The sequence below is a fragment of the Sciurus carolinensis genome, chromosome 3 (assembly GCF_902686445.1).
Source record: "Sciurus carolinensis chromosome 3, mSciCar1.2, whole genome shotgun sequence".
Taxonomy (NCBI): Eukaryota; Metazoa; Chordata; class Mammalia; order Rodentia; family Sciuridae; genus Sciurus; species Sciurus carolinensis.
Window position 1 is genome coordinate 13,690,299 of NC_062215.1, and position 22,076 is coordinate 13,712,374.

Below are 22,076 nucleotides of genomic sequence, written 5' to 3' on the forward strand. Positions count from 1 at the left end.
TGGCACTGTGCCACTGAACTACATCCCCAGCTCCTTTTTTTTTGTTTGTTTTTTTTGAGACAAGACATTACTAAGTTGCTGAGGCTGGCCTCAAACTTGTGATCCTCCTGCCTCAGCCTCCCAAGCTGCTGGGATTACCCTCATGTGACACTGCACCTGGCCTCTGGTAGTTTTTTTAACCCCAAATGATCTCCTCTTACTAAAGAGCTGTTTTCATAGTGCATTTTATTTCTTTTCACAGTGTGTGTTTAGATTGTAGCAGGGCTCATGCATTTTTTTTTTCTCAGAGATGAGTGGCCAGTTTTGAGAATCAGATTTTTTAAATCCTCTAAGAGGAGGTGGGGAGCACTTCCCTCACATGTGTGAGGCCCTGGGTTCCATCCCTAGTACCCACAAAAACAAACAAATAAAATTTAAAAATTAAAAACCTATAAGAAAAAAAAAAAAAAAAACCTATAAGGAGGGGCTGAGGCTGTAGCTCGGGGCAGGGCATATGCCCAGCATGTGTGAGGCGCTGGGTTTGAGCCTCAGTACCACATATAAATAAATAAAGGTATTGTGTCCATCTACAACTAAAACTATTTTTAAGAAAAAAAAAAACTATAAGAGTGCTGCTTTATTCACAGGCATTCCGTTACCCATTTCAAATAAAATGCAGTGTCTAGGACACCTCCAAAACACACCTGCTCTGGCACATGAGTTGCTAATGAGAATCTGAGGGTAGCATTTGCATGGGCTTAAAGCACCAGGGATGCTTTTCTCTGAACACCTTTGTTTTTGTTTTTGTTTTTTCCAAGACTCTATTCACAGTTAAGGGTGGGGGGATGTTCAAAGTGAACCATTAGCACATTATTGAATTCTTGTTTCCATCCAACAGCTGTGTTGTGCTAAATGTAATAGGGTATATTTACTGGTGCCTCCATGCTGTTCTTTTGAGTTCCATGAATTCTACCCACTCAGCACTCAGTGTGTGCGTGGCTGGGTGTTGTTTCTTATGTTCTTACGTGTTTCCTATTTCCCAGTCATAAAAGCCCAACTACATCTCCAGAGGCCTGGGGGAGTAAACACTTCGTTATAAATGCTTCCCTTGTTTCTACAAATTCACCAAATTAAAATCCTTTATTTATTAAAACATGCCTAAACCTTCCTTGAGAGGTTTTTGACAATCACCAGATTTGTTTGACTGGAAGAAAGGAATGTTGGAAGGAGACTGTGGGTATCCAAGAAATGTAAAAAAGCATATTTATACAGGAAGCAAAAGAGTGTCATGAAATAAAAGCATGTGAACAGTGTTGCACACATACGGAAAGGGTGTACATTATTTTCCTCAGCCTTCTATTCCACACGCGTCCCCGCAAGAATCAGGTCCATTCCTTTATCACCAGTGGCGCTTATCATTCCTGTTATCTTCTAATTCAGGCTCTTATTTCATCTCTTTCAATAATAGTTGACTAAGCTGAGTTTTTTCCTTCTATTACATGAGAGTCAAGCCTAGAAGGATATTTACCTACCTTGTATGCCACACCTTGATTTACTTCTAAAAATTGACTCATTATTTAACATGTTTCATCAGAGAAGAGGGAAGGTTAAGAACGCCTTGCTGGCAGGTCACTTGCCACCTAGAAAAGGGCTCTTGATTTCCAACTTTAACTTCCTGGCACCAGAGACAGACAAAAGTAGGAAAGTAGACACTGTTCTGGTTAGAGAGAAATGAAAAGGAAAACCTCAGGCCGCAGCTCCCAGAGATGCATTCGAGTCACTGCTGTGCAACTGCCATGTGTTGTCAGTTTGTGCAAACACCGGCTCAATTCTCAAATGCCACAAAGCAATTGATTCACAGCAAGTATATGCATGCCCTGGGAAGGGCTGGGACAGGCGGGCACCACACCTGCGTGGCAGCCTGCAGTTGTCATCACCTGTGGACAGAGGAATTGCAGAATCCATAATTGCCAAGACTCCCAGAATTGGGGAGCAACCTATTTTCCTGACAGTTTTGATCCAACCTGGTATTATTTCAACCTCCTTCTTTTCCTTTCCAGGTGGTCCGAGACATCCTGCTGATTGGACATAGACAGGCTTTTGCATGGGTTGATGAGTGGTACGGTAAGTCATTTTCCCCAAAATAATTTGTAGAACAATTTCATGACATGTTGACTTGAACTTTCAATCCCTCTGGCTTCAGCTCTTACCTAAAAGGACAACAAAGGCAGGCTCCAGCTTCCTGTCTTGAAACACCATCCACCAAGCATAATAAAGATGTAATTATAGAAGCTTGGTCTAAAATAACCACAGAGATATTGACTAAGTAGGACCTTGGTATGTTTGATGCTTACATAGTTGATATGCAGGGCTCTATTATTCTGTTGGACGGATTTCAGACCCATCCTGATTTATCCCAGACTTTAAGATCAAAGCTTTCTGAAGCATCATGTCAAGTAAAAGCAGTCCTTTGATTCAGAGAACACTTGAAACAATCCCTCACCAGATACATACAGGTTCTGTAAGAATTCAAGGGCAGACAAAGGCATAGGTACCTGTTAATCCTAATCATTCTGGCTTTTTTTCATGACGTGGGAAGGTTAAACAAGTGCTGCACGTTTCCAGTAAATCAAAAGAAGACTTGCTTCATTCCAAGACGGATGGACCACCCTCCCCAAATCCTCAGCCCTCTCCTTTTGTCCACGAGAATCCTCTGCATCCCAGAATCAGTCATCAGATGGCTTCTGTCCCTGGCTATAAATAGAAAGGCACATGCCCAATGACTTAGGTTAGATCTGACTCTCAGATTGATCGTCCAATGAAATGCCCTCCTCCTTGGCCTTTTCCTAAGTCACATTGCATTTGCTCTGAGTGTAACCTAGATTGTGTTTTGGTCCTTTTCCATCATTATTCCACCAATTCCCTCCATTTTCTTAGCACAAGGCAGCAGATTTAAAGTAAGAGGATATATCGCAGGATAGAATGGGCAGACAGTGACGGTTATTAATGTTGGTAGCTGTTTCTGAGCCACATTTGAAAAGGCATGGTTCTGGCAGCTGTGGGCTTTTGTTTTGTTTTAATCTTCTTGGATCTACACCAGTTGAAGAGGAAATGCATCTACCTGGGTTTGTCCAAATGCAGATCATCATTTACTCTCTCACCTGACACATCTCTAGGATGCTACTTTTTGCAGCAAGTTGTCCTGATTCTTCCGAAGACCTGTTTGTTGTCTTTTTTGAGGCAGGTGGACAGAGAGTCTCCTCTGATCCTTAAACAGCTCTTTCTGGGTGTTCTTTTTCCTGGGAACCTTTTCTTAGATTCTCAGACAGAGCACAGACATCAACAAAGATTAGGAACTTCTGGCCTCTCCTGACTTGTGCTCCTGGGAGCTAGCTCATGGTTTCCTTGTTACAAGCTCCAAGGGAATATCAAAAGAATATTCAGGGCTGGGGAGATAGCTCAGTTGGTAGAGTGCCTGCCTTGCAAGCACAAGGCCCTGGGTTCAATCCCCAGCACTGCAAAAAAAAAAAAAAAAAAAAAAGAATATTCAAAGAATAATAGGCTTGAACTGATTGGCAAGAGGACAGAACCTGAAGGCCCCAAATCTGCCACTGTGAAGACCAAGAGACAGGGCACCAGAATGCCACTGAGGACTTTCCAGAAAAGGCAACATTAAGAAGAGTAGCTGGGCTGGGGATGTAGTTCAGTTGGTAGAGTGTTTGCCTTTCATGCACAAGGCCCTGGGTTCAATCCCCAGCAACACACACACAACAAAGAGTAGCCCGTCTCTGATCAAGAGGACAAAACAGGGCTAGGGGTGTAGCTCTGTGATAGCTTGTCTAGCATGCTTAAAGCCTTGGGTTCAATCCTCACCACTGAAAAAAAAAAAAAAAAAAAAAAAAAAAAACGAATAAACACAGCAAAGCTGTTAAAACAGGGAAAAGGGTTTGATTAGAGACAGGATATAAGCAGGAAAAAAAAATCATGGGTGGATAGTAAGTAAATGGCTGAGTACAGAGAATAGGCTGATTCTTTCCTTTCTCAGCTGTGCCTAGGGCATGGAAGAGACTTAAAGGCATTTAGTTGAAAGAGAGAGAGGCTTGCCTAGAATGCGTAAGGACCTAATTTGAATCCCCAGCACTGCAAAATTGGGAAGGTGTGGGGGGGAAGAGTGAAAGGGAAACAGAAAATTCTCAGATTATTACAGAAACCCAAATCTAGAACAGCACATCAAGGGAAATGGGAGGTCTCCAGCCTGGAGACCTTCAGGAATAGAATACCTGCCCGCCTACTTAGGGTGAGTTAGGTGAGGGCAGTTAACAGCTTAAGGAACCTTATTAGTCAAAAAGTCCTTTCTGTACCTGAGTGCAAAAAATAAAAGGAGTACAGACCAGTGGATATAGATGATCAGGGACCCTTCTTCTCCCCAGAGTAGGTCTCTACCCCCCATATCCACATGCACAGCCCCAACCATAAACAAGCAGCCTGTTCACTCAGTAAGGGGTCCAAGAACCACACCATCATTTTCACATCAACTACCACAGGCACCAGCAGCCAGCTGAGCTGCCAGCCACAGGTACAGTGACTCCTTCATTACCCGATGCAGACACTTGGGAAATCAAATGAATGGAAGCAGCCCGTGCCCACAGTCTTCTCAGTTGCTTATTCGAGAAATGCTGAAAACTCTGGGATTTCAGGTAAATGTGTTTGTCTGTTACCAAGGCTAAGTGCATGCCAGGTTAACCCTGCAGTTTGGGGTACCAGAAGTTGCTTTTTTTTTTCCTTTGGTCCAGAGGCTCTCATTAATAAATATGCAAAAAGCCTAAAGTAATGAATCCCTTACCTACAGGTATAATTCGTAGCACTGGTTCTCAAAGTGAGGTCCGTGGGCCTGCAATATCATCATCCCCTGGATATTTGTTAGAAACACATATTCTCAGGACCCCTGCCCCCAGCCAAATCTGCCAATTCAGAAACTTTGGTGGGATCTAACCCAGCAATCTGTTTTAACAGGCCCTCCAGATAATTCTAAACTATTGACCTATAGCATGGGCTGTACTCCAGATTGGATTGCAAACACAGTTTAATTAGTTCAGTTCCAAATAGGTTAAACTGGAGAATCATAGCTGTCTTCAGGGCCAACTTCTAGACTCTGGTGCCTTGTGAGAATTAGGAAAAAACACCCCTTTTAAACAGATAAATTAGAAAAAGATGCCCCTTCTGGGCAGACCCAGTGGGTTCCATGGGTTTGAGACTGAATACCAGCCCCATTCACCTCTTCAGCTGTGTGTTGGTATAGTGCACACACCATTCACCCTTACGTAGCGGAAGTCCTGGCTATCTCTCTCTAATTAGACTCACCACCTCCAATGCTTAATTAAGAACGAAGAAAAGAGACATTGTAGAGGATGGTGATCTTTTCGCACCCAAGGATTAATTTTGCATCTTTTCTGAATTCCAGCATTTGGCTGTCACGAAACTATTTCCCTAAACAGATTTTATTCTGCTCGTGTTCATTGTGAGATGTATCGGTTTCCATGTCGGAGGAGTTGAGTTCATCTTTCAGAGCCCTGATTGGTCTTTACCCATGAGCCTTGGGTCTCTCTGCATGACTAGAACACTAATCAGAGAAGCAACAACAACGCATTTCAGGAGATGGGGTGAGAGGAGAGGTGGATAAAAATAGACAGCCCAGCTTCACAAGAGCATGTTTTTGCTTCACAAATCTGACAGTATTTTGAGAGAGGAACACTAAAGATTGCCAGAGGGAGCCTGTGACTGATTGAAACCTAACAAATGTCTTTGAAAACCAAACTCTTCCCAAAAAGTAGGAGGGATATGTGAGAAGTTTAGACTGATACAGATAAAACAGCCCTCATGGAAGTGAGTCCTGGAGTCCCTGGAGCAGGCCTCCTCCTGAGTGCAGCAGACTCAAGGCAGAGACAGAAGCCTAAGAGAGGCTAGCATCAGCTGGTTGAGTTCCCTAAGCCAACATTTTCCAATGTCCCCAAGTTCCCTGAAATATGAACTTGAGCACCATGGCTCTTATGCAACATTCAGGTGCGTGTGCTCAGACTCATTTTGCTAATAAGACAACTCATAGCTTTCCAACAGATTTTTTAGAGGAAATCACTGAACCCTTCTCCACCCCTAGTTACACGCTACAGGGGAAATCACAACTTTATACTTCCAGTTCTTAGTGGTGTGAATTATTTGGGAAGGTTATGCACCAGGCCTTTCAGTACAAGCAAGTGGAGGCACCCTAAACTTTTTGTAATAAGCATGTACTGACTCTATAATCATTTTAAAGGATTAAACAATGGCACTTCCCAGAGCATGACCATCATTTTACTGGAGCCAAAGGAGTATCCCATCTAATTCATGATTGTTGGATCATCCCCAACCCAACTACCTGTTCAAGACTTCAGTTTTGACCTAGCATGAGGGACAAAAGACCTCTATTTTAGCTGAGGAGCCTGGAAGTGGAGAGATAATGTTTGTAGAAAAAAGTGAAGTATAATGTGCCATTGAACAGGTCATTGAATTCAAGTACGAGACTTTCCTTTTTTCAATTTTACCTGCTGCAACTATTTAGTACAATGGAGAAGAATTCATGCTTGCAGATACTTTGTTCCAGGGCATCTGTAGTATCTCTGTATGTTCAAAGACTTGTGTCCTAAAGGCCTTTCAAATATATGATCTCACCTCCTCTTCCTATCAAATCAACCTCCCTTCTTTAAAAATAAAATGAGGGACTGGAGAGATAGCTCAGTCAGTAGAGTGCTTGCCTTGTAAGCACAAGGCCCTGGGTTCGATCCCCAGCACCAAAAATAAATAAATAAATAAATAAATAAATAAATAAATATGAGTGGCCAGCACAGTGGCGCACATCTGTAATCCCAGCCACTTAGGAGACTGAAGTAGGAGGATCAAAAGATCAAGGCCAGCCTAAGACACTTAGTGATACCCTGTCTCAAAAATAAAATTCAAAGGATTGTTGATGTAGGCCAGAGGTAGAATGTCCCTGGGTTCGATCCCCTGTACCGAATAGGAAAAAAAATTAATGATTGTGCCAAGGTTGTAGCTCAGTGAGAAAACATGTGCTTAGCATGCGCACATTCATGGGTCCAAACCCCAGCTCCACTCAAAAAATAATTAAAATAATTGAAAGAAAATTGCCACCATAAACAAATTTGTAAGACTAGGAGAAAATGTTTGCAACATATGTAGCCAAAGAGGATTAATATCTATAGTATACAAAGAAGTTCTATAAATTGGAAATATAATGCCTCAATAGAAAAAAAGTAAAGAATATGAATAGGTAAATCACAGAAGAAATGCAAGTGGCCAAAAAACTCACTACCAATCACAAGGAATGTAAGAAAACAAGAAGAAGATATTACATTGGCCTATCTGGTAGCAAAAGTTTAAGAGAGTGATAATATCCAGTTCGGGATATAAAGTGATAAATTACAATATGTACTATAAAAATAGTAAGTATAAATAACCTATGATCCAATCATTTCACTTTAAGAAATTTCTTTTTTTGGCACTGGGGATTGAATGCAGGGGCACTCAACCACTGAGCCAGTGCCAGTCCTTTTTTGTATTTTAATTAGAGACAGGGTCCCACTAATCTGCTTACGACCTTGATAAGTTGTTGAGGCTGGCCTTGAACTTGCAATCCTCCTGCCTCAGCCTCCTGAGCCACTGGGATTACAGGTGTGTGGCACCACACCTAGCCTGAGAACTTTATTCTTAAGAAATATATGGCTGGGTATATAGCTCAGTCAGTAAAGTGCTTGCCTTGCAAGTACAAGGCCGTGGGTTCAATCCCCAGCACCAAAAAAAAAAAAAAAAAAAAGAAATATACACGTGCAAGCTGGGTGCAGTGGCACATGCCTATAATTGCAGTGGCTTGGAAGGCTGAGACAGGAGGATCACAAGTTCAATGCCAGCCTCAGCAAAAATGAGGTGCTAAACAACACAATAAGCCCCTGTCACTAAATAGGGCGGGGGATGTGGTTCAGTGGTCAAGTGTCCCTGAGTTCCAATACCCAGTACCCTAGAAAATAAATAAATATACATGTGCAGGCTGGGGTGTAGTTCAGTGATAGAGCACAAAACACACACACACACACACACACACACACACACACACAGAAAAGAAATATACCTGTGTTCCTGAATATATGTACAAAGCCATTCTGTGTGATAATGTTTATCATAGTTAAAAATTAGTCTCAATGTAAAGTCCATCAACAGAACTATGGGCAAAGGAATTCTGGCCTGCCCATACTATGAATATTGCACAAAACCATTAAAAAGAATAAGGTCAGGGCTAGGATATGGTTGAGTCACGAAGCAGCTGCCTGTGGTGTTCAGAACCCGGGGTTCTCAGCAGCACAAAGAAAAAGAAGAAAAATAGAGTGTTCTGTTGTACCAATATGGAAGTATGTACATTTCCCATTAAGTAGAAAGAGGAAATCAAAACTACTACTTGATGATATAAAAAAACATAGTAACTACAGTATGATTCCATATACGTAAAAGTAAATAAGTGTGTGTGTGTGTGTGTGTGTGTGTGTGTGTATGAGAGAGAGAGAGAGAGAGGTAACTTCATAGAATAAATATCCTCCAACACATTCCTCAGTCTCTTAAGGAGAAGCAGTCTCTCGAGGAGAAGCAATAAGATTGGAAGAGATTAATAGGAATTAAATACTTTTCTCTGTTTAATCCAGTACTCTTTGAAATCTTCTTTAGGAACAAAATTCATGTGTTTCTTGAGTGAGCAAATAAATACATAATAACTTAAAACATTTTATTTTAAAAAAATGGTTGAAGCATGGAAGGCTCACATAGTTGAGGTCTATTTTGCTGCTTAATGTGAGCTTTTAGTTGACAGTTTAGGAAACAAGAAGATTCCTCAATTCACAAATCCCCAGGACCCGAGCACTCTTTGCCAGGACCTCAGCTGGGTCACCTGTCAAAGGAGAGGATTCCACTGGGGCCCCGTGCTGTGTGGCCTTCACATCCTGGGAAGTGCAACCCAGGTTGCTCTCTCCTCACCTAACACAGGACAAGAAGGAGCTGATAAGGAAAGAAATGGCTTTTTCAGAGGGCAAGGAAAATAAATTTTGTCCCCTTAAGGTACAGTGAAAGAATTTACACCTCTGGAATACTTCCTAGTGCTGATCATTTCAGTGAAACTCTGGTAGCAAAGCTCTGAAGATACTAGATGCATTTGCCTTATCAGAAGAAATACTGTACTGGTTCCAATGCTTTTGAATCAGACAATTAACTCCAGTGTTACTTGTTTCAGAAGCCTTGGTTTAAGAAACCTTACTTAGGAAAAGCAAATTATAACCTTTCAAAATCTAAGATAAGGGGTGGTTATTTACCAATTTATTTGCAGCATAACTGACATAGGGTTCCTTTCATTAAGAGGTTGTCTGATGCACATAAGCATTTGTTTGCTGCAAATGCTGGAACTAAATTGTGAGAAGCTGTTCTGATCATTGAAAATCAATCAATAATGAAGATGAATCATCTCTGAAAGTATAATCTGTCTTTAGGCATATGTAATTGAATTTTCTAAAGAATTGATTCAGATATAGATCTTGAGGTAATATATGTTGCAAAAGCAAAAAAAAAAAAAATGCACTTTGCCAAATAACCTGGAACATTTTCACTTGATTAGGATTTCCATAAATTACCAAGGTATGCTGAAAATATTTACATATACATGTATTGTATGTGGAGATATTTAAGGACTTAGATAAAGGTATTTTCCTTCGGCAGTAGCAGGGACCAAGTTATCATCATCCTTTAGAGAAATACACTATTATAAGTGTTCGTCCTTACATAATGCAATTGACTCTTTTTTTCTTTTACATGGAATTTTCTGAAATTTTGGTAGTTGGTGTTTGTTCATTTGCTTGTTTTCACAGTGCTAGGATTGAACCTACAGCCTCAAACCTGTTAGGCAAGCCCTCTACTGTCACACACTGAAATTGTGTTTCTTAACTCTTTGTTTTTTAAAAAAATCAAGGGATTTTGTTCTTCTTACCAGTTCCAAATTGATGAAATTCATCTTCTAGTGATTTCCAAAGAATCAATTTTTAAATAATGTTACGCTCTTTCTTATGTAATGCATAATTTAAAGCATAGTTAATGTAGACAATTTAGAAAACATAGATACAAAAAAGAAAGCCTATGAAAATTATCTGGAATTCCAACTCAATCACTGTTAACATTATGAAATGTATGCTTTCATTGTTTTAAAATGTAGATGACACTTTTCATACTAAAATTATATAATGTATTCAGTTTTTCCCTCGTATTTTTTATTTAACAATAACTCGAGTATTTCCACAAACCAGACAGAGTGGCACACACCTGTAATCCCAGCAACTTGGGAAGCAACAGCAGGAGGCTCACAAGTTCAAAGCCAGCCCCAGCAACTTAGCGAGGTCCTAAGCAATTCAACGAGACCCTGTCTCTAAATAAAGTTCAAAAAAGAGCTAGGGATATGACCCAGTGTTTAAGTGCCCCTGAGTTCAATCCCTGGTACCAAAAACAAAACAAAACAAAAAAGACCATCTATACATATTAGTGTTAAATATTCTTCTACCTCATTTTTAATGATTGCGTAGTACAATCAGTCCCTGTAATAGTTTTTGGTTTTTTACTATTAAGAAAAAGGTAAGGGCTGGGATATAGCTCAGTTGGTAGAGTGCTTGCCTCCTTGCCTCGCAAGCACAAGGCCCTGGGTTCAATCCCCAGCACTGCAAAAAGAAAAAAAAAAAAAAAAAAGAACAAGGCAAAGCTGGCCACTATAGTGCATGCCTGTAATTCCAGCAATTCAGGAAGCTGAGACAGAAGGATCACAAGTTCAAGGCCAGCCTTAGCAACTTAGCCAGATCCTAAAAAACTTAGTGAGACTCTCAAAATAAAAAATAAAAAGAACTGGGGATGTAGTTCAGTGATATAGTCCCTGGGTTCAATCCTCAGTACAAAAAAAAAAAAATACAGTAATGAACATCTTTGTTGTTAAATTCTTTTTCACATTCGCAAAGCTGTTATATCTTTGAAAGCGCATAGTCACACCATTAGGCCCTTCTTTTAACATTGAGCTAATTAGAGATAAAGAACAATTTCTTTTGGGATTCCCTAGAGCAAATAAAACTAAAACTTACTTGCTTTCGTTTTCCAAAAAGGTGTCTAATGACATTTGTATAGAGAAACTTATTTAAATTTTAAATTTTCAGGTAAAACCAACAGCTTAATATTCATTACATATTTTGAAAAATCAGTTATTGAAATTACTGTGATTGTATCGAAGTATGTGTTGTTGTTAACTAAGTGCATTTGTTCTAATCATGAAGCGCCTCTCCTTATTGCATCTCAGTTACCTCTATTTTCTAAAAAAAAAAAAAAAAAAAAAAGCATGCTCTTTGCCTGGTCAGACTGCTTCTTAGCATTCTTGATACTTACATTGCATAATGACAGCATTTTTGATTAATGATTTCAGGGCAGGAGGGGGATTATCAGCTAAATAAAATAGCCCAGGTCTGGATTTAGAGCCATGCTCCATCTTGGCCCTAGACCACAGGAATTAAATCATAAGTTCTGCATGTCTGCCCTTTGGAAATGAAGAGAAATTTCACATGACACTTGGATTGATGTAAAAAGACACTAAACCACATGACACAGGAAATACTTAAGGAAAAATTCCAACTGTGAATATCCACTACAAATCTCCCACCAAGCCAGTTAGTGATTGGGGTGTGGTAGATGAAGCAATCCTCGGGCATACCTTCATTGTTTAAGAGGTACGAAATTAAATTCTGCTAAGGCAGCAACAGCAGAATACCTAACTGGAGAAACTGCTGATAAAATGTAAACAAAATGAGGAGTGAGGTGAAGGTGGGGAATAAAATCAAGGAAATGTTTAAAGTGAGACTAATTATCAATTTTGTGCATTTCATGTATTGAAGATGGAAGGGTTCCTTCTCTAAGTTTTTTTATCAGTTGAATTAAGACAGGATTTCTCAACCTCAGCACTGTGGACATTTTGGATCAGATCATTCTTTGTTGGAGGCTGGGGGGTCCTGTGCATTGTGAAATGTTCCCCCACATCCCTGGCCTCTACCCTCTCTTATAGATGCCAGTAGAACCCCTTCCACAGTTATGACAACCAAAAAATGTCACAGAATTGTCCCCTGTTGAGAATTACTAGATTAAGAGATCATTATCCTGAAACACTGCAGACTCAGGCCAAAAATCATGTCATGTGCCATTTTATTTATAGATCAGTGTGGGTGGAAGTAGTGCCAGCCATCTTCAAGCTGTTAGGCTAGACTCAAAGCTCAGTGTAGACCTGCGCTCTCTGACACCATGTATCTGTGCAAATAAATATGCATCCGTGTGAGAATGGCACCAAACCTCTCTTGTACCTGGGAGTGTCACTGCTCTGCCTTCTACGTCTCCTATGATAGCAGTGAAAGTGCCTTTCTGTGGTTGAATGCATTGATTGAAAGACTCCCAGTGTACTTGGAAAGGCATATGGAAGGTAAGTATTAAACCAAATAATCCTGACCCTCTGTCCCAAAAGGGATCTTCTAACAGAGCTTTAGGAGATCTCAGGCTATGCACTGGCCACATGCTAATACTTCTACCACCAAGCTCACTTCACAAGAATCACCCCTAAATAATTTCCACTCTTCTCTGTTCTATGTTGACTTAACTTCCTTGCCCTTTACTCCCCCTTTGGCTAGTTTAGCTAACTTTATGATTTATTCCTCATAAAGTTAGTCAGTTCCCTGCTTTTTAAAACCTATCTGGCTACTGCTAAGCTACCATCTTTCCCTAAAGTCTCCCCATGGAAAGTTTGCATTTAATAACGGAAGTTGCCAACATCTTGACCTCTTTCAGATATGACAATGGATGATGTTCGGGAATACGAGAAAAACATGCATGAACAAACCAACATAAAAGTTTGCAATCAGCATTCCTCCACTGTGGATGACATAGAGAGCCATGCCCAAACAAGTGTATGTAGAATTTTTAAAACATGTTGCCCACCCTGTATGAAACAAACACGTAAATTGATCTTTGAAATACTGCAAATGCTCTTTTCCCAACCTTCCACAAAATCATGTCATTGCCCAAGAGGCTGTTGGTGAAGATGCTGAGCTGGGTCTAAAGTGGCAGTGTCACCTCTCTCTTCCAGACATTTCCATTCTTTAAAGTTGCTTGACTTGGGGGTTGTGTTGGTCATAAAGCCAAGAACATGGAAGTGGAAACGTATTATGGTACTAGTGAAATGGCCTGCACCAAACATAAAAAGAGCACAGGAGTAAAAATGGGTGTCATATGTAAACTAGAACGATATGTCAGTAACTTTTCAAAACAGTTAACACTTGTTCATTCAGAGGAAGGCTTCTGGCTCATCTGCTATTTTAGGTTTCTTTACATGTGCTTTGAAATACTTTCTAAGGCTCTTTATAGCTGTTTTACCCAATCAGTTCTTTTTTACTTAGGGTAATCTCAAGACGGAACTGCAGTCTGCATACGCAGGCTGAGCAATGAAGGGCTGATGATGGGAAATGTGCTGAGCTGCATAGACGATCCAGCCTGGGGCTTAGCAAAAGCCTCAGAGCCTGATGTTTAGGTCGCACATGGGAAATTGAGAGTGTATGGTATATATAAGCATCTTAAATATAGTCATCTCTCAATCCTTTATACTAGTGAAAGGAAAAAAAGTTAACAAAGAAAAAAGTAATCACCAAACCATTTGTATAGGTCTTCAGCCATACAAAGAGCTGGAATCTCTTTGGGGGTCCAGCTTGAGTTGTCTGTTAGCCCAGGGCCTGGAATAATACATATTAGATTTAAAAAAAAAAAATTAAGAAAGTAGAGAAAACAAAGGAGGCCATCATTGTAACTGGATGTTTTAGAATCGTTAAACAGACCTTCTGTGCACTTTAGTTAAGATTTAGAGCATGTCTTTGGAATGAGCCCTGAAAAGCTTACAGGCTGCCATTGGCTGCATGTAACTGCCCTTGAGTCTGCAAGGTCCCCCAACTCTTCCTGCCCTGCTTTGCATGCAGTGATTGGATTTGCAGAAAACGGATGGGGCAAGACTCTCACCTGAAGTGTTTCCCCTCCACAAATGGACCCATTCTGATAAGACTCCCCACTCCTCTTTCCCTGTTCTAAAGATAGAAATGTCTTTAAGGAAACTATTCTTGAATTTTCATCACTTTCAACTGCCTTTTCCTTTTGGAATGTTAGATACCAGTTCCCTCTCAACAGATCTGAAAGCCAATCACTATAAATATGACCTGACAAAGGAAGCCACAGGGAAGGGGGTCACTGGGGATGTCTCAAGGGCACCAAACCAGTGCTTTTCACCTTCTCAGTTCTTGAAGTTTACAGCTTAAGGCTCTTTGCTTGGTTTTCTTTCAGTTTTACTCTGAGTATTTTAAAGTCAGTTTACTATGTAGAAGGTGGTAAGCCAGAAGTCCCACACATTCTCTGGCTGCAAATCAGTTGTGACTTCAGCATGAGAGATGCCCTACCCCTTGATAAGTTGATTATTTTGAAAGCTTGTGACTTTTCCTTTATTTTTTAGAATTCCATGAAATTGGGGATCATTTATTTTTCCCACAGTCTCTCTTCACTATGATAATAAAAAATTTTTTTTTTTAGAAGTTAAAATCAAGAGGCTGCCGTGCATTACAAATAAAACCTGCATGGGTGCTAAATGAAATTTAAATCATCCACCTGAGCAAGGATAAATTAGTTTAAAAGTATGCAAAATTAACATCGATGAAGCCAGCATAAGGAAATAACAGACTCATTTTCAATTGAGGGTTTTCAAAGCCTTCAGGGAAGGGAACTTTAAAGAGACTGAGAATGGAAAATTAAAATTTTGTGCTTTGGACGATTTCTGCCCCCTGGTGGATGCATGAAGTAGAGCATCGTACACAGCCACTGGTTAGAAAATCTTATTTTTCAAAGATGTTATTTATTTATTCTTGCAAAAACACACCATAGTCCAATTCACTAAAAATTTTTCTGAGAGTCTCGACTTAAAATTAAATAACTCCTTTTTTTAACCCTAATCTCATTTCTTAGCTAATTGCCTTAGGATTTTTCAGCAGTGGTAAGTTGCCAAGCATAGTGGCGCATGCCTGCGATCCCAGCAACTCCAGAGGCCGAGGCTGGAGGATCACAAGTTAGAGACCAGCCTCAGTAATTTAGTGATATCCTGTCTCAATAAGAAATAAAAAGGGTTGGGGATGTAGCTCAGTCATAGAGCACCCTTGGGTTCAGTCCCTAGTACCTCCAAAAAAAAAAAAAGTGGTAAGTTAATAGGCTATATCGTGAAATTTATATTACATCAACACAGTTGTTATTTTTTATTTTTGTAAAAACTTTTCCCTTTCAGGAAATTTTAATAATTACTCAGAGGGAAGCCCTCTTAAGGATTTCATTTTATGGAAAATGTTTCTGGTTTGCTCAGATGTTATAAAACCTAATGATTAATAGTATATCATGAATGTTCATTCCATACTTAATATTTCTAGAGTGGCTATGTGGTTTCACAGTAGTTTAGTCATTCAGTATTACCTAAAGAAGTTTCAATTACTAAGTTCATGACAGAGGACAAGAGAGAATGAAAAATGGGTCTCTGGAAAGTCAAAATAGATGAAAATCCATGGGCAGCAGATTTCACATTTTACTCAGAGACAAGCCCTTAGACCTTCATTTGGTGCCTGTTCTAATAAGCCCAGTTACCTGTTGCCCTCTTCCTGGTAAATAAAATGTCAAAGGATACCAGACTAGCAGTAGTTAACAGCAACACTGAGAGGACTGGGGGTGTGTGGCCCAGTGGTAGAGTGCTTGCTCGGCATGTGCAAGGCCCTGGGTTCTATCCCCAGCCCTGCAATAAATAAATAATAACACTGATAATAGTTTCTGAAAATGAGAAAAGAGATAGTAAGCTATAAAAAGCAAACAGATCCAGAGAAGGAAATCATCCCTGGAAAGTTGTACAGGGATATATTATGTCTCAAAGGTAGTAAGTATGTGTGTGTGTGTGTGTGTGTGTGTGTGTGTGTGTGTATACACTAAATACATCAGGGAAAGATTTATCTTTTAAAATGTTGCTTTTAGTTTCTCACTTAAGAACATTTTAGGTATTTGGAAAATCTATATCATCTGACAATGCCTGTTAAATGAAGCATTACTGATTTACTGTTGAATTACAAATAATGCTTTTTTCCTCTTAAAAACAATCCTTGCTCACTAAATGATCCTCTCTTTTCATTCTCTATTATTTTTCTTCCAAGTTGCTTTGAGAAATGGTTTTATTTTCTTGGCTTTGGGGTAATTTTCAGGGTTTATTGTTGTCTTCTTATTTGTTTTTTTAAGCTGAATTAAAATATAGTGTCTAAACAGTCTCAGAGTAGATACACACCCAGAAAACCAGGAACAACAGCACTTCTGTGCCCCTTCAGAATACCCAAAGAAAAATAAAGAACAAGAAAAAAATAAGTATTTATTAAATAAGAAGACAGCATGTTGAGAAATTCTGATGATTTACCTAAATTTACCCTATAAAGATATATCAGGGTTTTGTTTTTGTTTTGTGATCTTAAATTTACAATAATATGTATCATTTCAGGGCCATTGATTGTTTTAATTTCTATTTCTTTATGAAAGAGATGACCAGATCTAATAATGGCTCCATATATCTACACCATAACCACAACACACACACACACACACCTCCTCAGTCTGGTTGTATGCTCTCCTGTTAAGTCTTTATCCAGAATACTTAAAATACTGGCTGAATAGTGCTCTGGAAATCCTAGATGGGTATTCATAAAGGAATATTGTTTTCAGGGATATGTCTTGGTATAATGGAAAATAACTGAGGATTTAGTATTTCGAGGACAATTTGGGTTTGTGATCAGTAAGAGCCCTCTTAACGGTAGGGTTTCCACAGTTCCTCTGAAGACAGGTGTGATGATGAATCTGTTTGCATCTCTTCTAAGTGACAACTCAGTTTTCTTTCTTTTTCCCTTTGAAGACATGACAATGGATGAAGTCCGAGAATTTGAACGAGCCACTCAGGAAGCCACCAACAAGAAAATTGGCGCTTTCCCACCTGCCATTTCTATCTCGAGCATTCCCCTGCTGCCTTCGTCAGTGCGCAGCGCCCCGTCCAGCGCTCCATCCACCCCTCTCTCCACAGACGCACCAGAATTTCTGTCAGTCCCCAAAGATCGGCCCCGGAAAAAGTCAGCTCCAGAAACTCTCACGCTTCCAGACCCTGAGAAAAAAGCCACCCTGAATTTACCTGGCATGCACTCTTCAGATAAGCCATGTCGGCCCAAGTCAGAGTAACTTCATATGAATATCTCATGGGGTTTTATATTTTCATTTTGTTGTTGTTGTTGTTGTTGTTTTTAAGAATCTTCTGATATAGGAAAAGACTGCTTTGTCACTCAAACATGTTCCTTTTATCTCTGAGTGTGCATGGGGTTAAGTAATTTCACAAATAATATGAATCCTAAGTATGCCACACAGCATCATAGTAGATTTAAAATGTAAGACTTTCTAAAAAACCAGAATCTTCTATAGACACAGCTGTAAGCCAGGGAGGAAACTTTAGTATTGGGCATTTGGTGAGGCTGCCATGGACTTCAAGGGTAAATATATGAAAACTTCACACCACTTTGTTGCCAAGTGTGGTAAAATAGTGAAGTCGATTTCCTCCCATCAAACCTGAAATTCTCAAAAAATACTCTCAGGCATCACAAACCTAATTGTTAAATTTTGAACTGCTGACCACCAATACTTGAATACCAATAGTTACTGAGATTTTGATTAGTCTGACTCAGGATTTGGGGCCTAGTTAACTCCTTAAATTTTTGAAAATTTTCATTATCAACTTATAGAGGCTCCAAGTGCAATTGATGATAACATATTTATACCTTTCACAGAATTTAATAATAAAGATTCCACTTGTTTCTGTCTTTTAATAACTCTCCCCTTTGTGCCCTTGTGGCCTCCGAAATCTTTCAGAATTGCATGAATAAATGTGACTGTAATCAATTTATTTTGGAATGGTTTAGTTTAAGAACCAAGAGACCCAGGTGAAACAAGCATCTTTTTTTCTGTACAGGTACCAACAAACCTTGACCTGTCAGCTACCATCATCCATTAAGATTCTCAGAATTTGCAATTACCTGAATAGAATTCATTGACTATTTGCCCATTTGAAGACATCCAAGGGTAGAGTAAGCTATCTGGGCGTTAACACAGAGTGTCTGGTGTGCAGACCATGAAAAAGAAAATTGCCTCCCATTCCTCTCCTGGTTTTACTCTTAGTCATCCAGGCATCCCTGGAATGGATCGCCCATCACCAGCCCTTAGAAAAGATCATTCTCTTGCTCCTTCCTTGAAATCCAAATTTTGGAGCCTGGGGGTGTAGCTTAGTGGTAGAGCACTTGCCTAGCATGTGGGGGCCCTGGGTTTGATCCCCAGCACTGCAGAAAGAAAGAAAGAAAGATCCAGTTATTAGGAATGTTGCAGAAATCAAGTAAATACTGCCAAGGGAGAGGAGAGCATGAGCAGAATTGCTGGCTCCTATTTGTAAAAAGAATGAATGATAATGAATGTTCATTTGTCTCACTTCCATTTCTGCAAGTAGTGGGAATGCACGATTCAAACTGAGATTGACAGGAGGCAAGATCATTCATCAAAGTGGCAGAAAGAATTCTCCTTTGGTCCAAAGAGAAATCTGTCACTGTTGCACCTCACTGCCTTTAAACACAGAAGGGAGGGCAAGCAGAATCTCAGCATTGATATTTGTCCTCCAAGGGAGGAAGAAAAGGTAACTAGGCAACTCCAGAGCCCACGCCCTAGCAAGCCTTCCTGACCATAACCTCCAACCTCAAAGGGGCCTTCCTAAAACACAGATTCCAAAGGAACAACATAGACCAAGGAGCAGATTCTCCTTCCCTCAGCCTCTCAGGGACAGTGCCTGCTTCCCTCTGTCAGTGCTCAGCACTCCTGGTAGTCTCTTGCAGGTTGACACTCTTCCCCCAAGGTGCAGGCGCTGGACCCATGAGCCCAGCACCATTGTTTCTTTATCTGTAGTCTGACATTTAGCTTAAAGGAAAAGTAGACCCAGTACTCAAAGGAAACCAGTCGCAAATAGCTTAGATCAACAGCGCATCTTTCCCTTAAGAATGATAGTATCGTAGTAAGAAAAACTCTTTGCATGGTATGGAAGCATGAATTTTGCTTGTGGGAAAACTTAATCTTTTATCAGACCCCTTGGACTTTTCAGGGGCTCCCTCTCCATGCGGTAGTACTTAATGAGAATGTTTGGCTTTAGAAAGCAAAAGTCTACTTTCAGAAGACAAGGAAATAGTGTATGTATTTGCTTATCATTTTCGAGCTGAAATAAGAGTAGGGGTGGGATCATTATTTTCACATAAAACAAATTTATTCTGTGCAGGTTGTTAACACATCTGGCACCTAGTTTGTCCATTAATCCCATTGCTGTTTTCCCTTTTTATAAAATAGCTTCTGCTGTCAAAGTCAATAATTCGATATACTTTAGAAAGCTAATTTCTGATTTCCTTTTGTGAATTTTCCTTCTTTTATAGTCAGTATGATACCACAGACATCAATTGCAAAGCTACCCATGATAGTGTGGTTCTTAAGTAACAAAGTGGGTATGCTCTTAAAATATGTTCAGTTTTTCTGTCTACATATGATTTGTGTGCAGTACAAAATGGGGGGTGCAGGTATTCCTTTAGCCGCTTTGAATATTTATTCCAGTTGCCACATGGCACAAATGACTTCAGTATTTTACATTCTTGGTTTCCAAGTGTCATTTCACCTTCTCCATACATATGCGGATTTGTTATTGTGGGATACAAGCCTGCGATGAATGTGTACATAGAACATTAATAATTCTTACAAAGATGGAAATTAAATGGCTGCATGATGGAAATTTACAAGAAAAAAAAGCAGAAACTTGAATTTGCTAAGCATGTTTGAGGAAAACTAGAATCTTAACTCAGTGCCTCTGTCTGCAATGTGGAAACCTTCAACTTTATTCACCAAAATTGTATTATACCTGTATATATATAAATATAGGGTAGTGAGTTCCATACCACCAATTTTAAGTCTCTGGTAGCCAAATGAAAACAAATAATCCATAGGATAACACATGTTCACTCCTCTTCATCTCTGAGTTAGTGCAGACCATGAAAATGGCCATAAGTTCCATTACGTTGAGTAGGTTTGAGTACGAAGCGTCTCTGTACTTTTTGTTGACTGTAGCACACCATTCTTGCATTGACTGTGCTTTCCTGGGAGAAAGAGGTCTCCATGTTTTTATTGTATAAACTCTGTCAGAAATCACCTCTGAAGATCATTTCATTTTGAACTGTAGAAAGACAAAGCAAAGAAAATGGATAACGATGAGGAGGCTGTGACATTTTTATTTGCGCCCATTATCCCTGAAACAATAGGAGCTCATTGGTGAACCAATTTATGAATGCTTCTGTTAAGGTTTTGCATCTATGTGTGAGGGAAATGGTTTTGATTAGTTTGGAGGTATGTATTAGCCATGTTTTTGGTTGTGAAAATAAGTACCACAGTCGTGGATATATAATGAAGACACTTAAACAACCCAGCAGTACTCCTAAAAGTAATTATGTGATTTTCTTTCAAGGCAAAACAGTGAACTAAGAAAATAGATGCTGACACCTCTTGATAAATCATTTTCAGTGAAAGTTTCAGAATGATTGTATTTTTGAATATTTTTAATTCTACTTTCTTGCTGGGCTGGGGATGCTGCTCAATGGGAGAGCACTTGCCTAACAAGTGCAAGGCCCTAGGTTCAATCCCCAGCACTACATAAAAATAAATAAATAAGAAAATTCTTTAGTGTCTCCCCCTGGCTTAGAGACAACAAAATAATAGGTCAATAGGAATTGGCTTAGGACAATAGGAATTTGATGCTTGAGAGTAGCCAGAATATAACTAACTCTGAATAAAATGTGTAATCAGATAATTCAATAGAGAGGAATTGTCTGAATGGTTTTAGAACTTTTCTGATCATCTGACTCAGGCTAGGTGACAATCTGCCATCTGAGCCGTAGTTCTTGAAATTTAAAAAAAAAAAAAAAAAAAAAAAAACAGAAAAGAAAATTTGCTGTCCAGTGACTATAACCTGATCATCACTAAACTTTCAAACTGTTCTTGCTGAAACTCAAGTATCACACAATCGCACAGCGTTGGCAATGCTGAGGCGGAACATACTGGCTTCTACCTTCAAAACCATCTGTTTGCATTTGAAACGTGTTTAAGCTTTGTAGGGGTTAGTGCAGTAACAGAATGTGTGTTGAGAGTTTTTCAGATGCCATTGTTAATTGTAATGTTGTGAGTTAACTAATGCTTTGGGATAACCTCAATGCCTCTGCCTGTTTTGGTTCAATTGTGTCTGTTGCACTGGACACTCCCTTCAGTTTCTTTGTATCTCTGAGAAGAGGCCCTCTGGGTTTATGTTCTCCTGTGCCACTTGTGTAACTTCAAGTGTAATATTTAGTGCTTACATTTTGAGCTGGGATCCTGATTGGTTACATTAGTCAAAATACCACTGCCACTGCCGAAGGACCAAGTGTTACAGGTGACAAGCAAGGCAATCGGAAGTTGACACTCACATGTGCCATCCTGTATCGTTTTATGGCTGTATGGTGTCATCCCCGCCCCCAGTTATTTATTATTGTTAATAACTTACTTTTTCTTACATTCTCTTGTAAATAAAGTAAAAAGCAATCTTCTTTCCAAGTGTAGCTTCCCCTCTTTCTTTCTCAGCTGATGTCAAGGGATTGTTGGCCCTTCACTTGCTGAATGATGGGCAAGAAGATATGGAGGAAGAGGGGACAAGCCTGTGGCTGCTGCTTGTGCCTAGCCTTAGAGCCTCGTGTGAGCTTTGCCTGCTGATGGGCATGGACTCTGGGTGGGAAAAGCCTGGGTATCTGCCCGCATTGTCCAGC

At 39.7% G+C, this 22,076-nt stretch overlaps 1 protein-coding gene across 3 annotated transcripts in view; it reads left to right on the plus strand.

Annotated features, from left to right (window-relative positions):
• Pitpnc1 (phosphatidylinositol transfer protein cytoplasmic 1) overlaps positions 1 to 21,862 on the plus strand; it is a 246,357-nt gene extending 224,495 nt beyond the window's left edge. For 2 of the 3 annotated variants that reach the window (XM_047544876.1, XM_047544877.1), the window contains exons 8-9: positions 2,040 to 2,103; positions 17,084 to 21,862. In XM_047544876.1, coding sequence (XP_047400832.1) covers positions 2,040 to 2,103; positions 17,084 to 17,400 — 381 coding nt within the window. In that variant the 3' untranslated portion in view covers positions 17,401 to 21,862. Of the gene's footprint in view, positions 1 to 2,039; positions 2,104 to 12,915; positions 13,035 to 17,083 lie in introns of all 3 variants that reach the window. The other variant, XM_047544878.1, reaches the window with a different exon arrangement.
• The last annotated feature ends 214 nt before the right edge of the window (positions 21,863 to 22,076 follow it).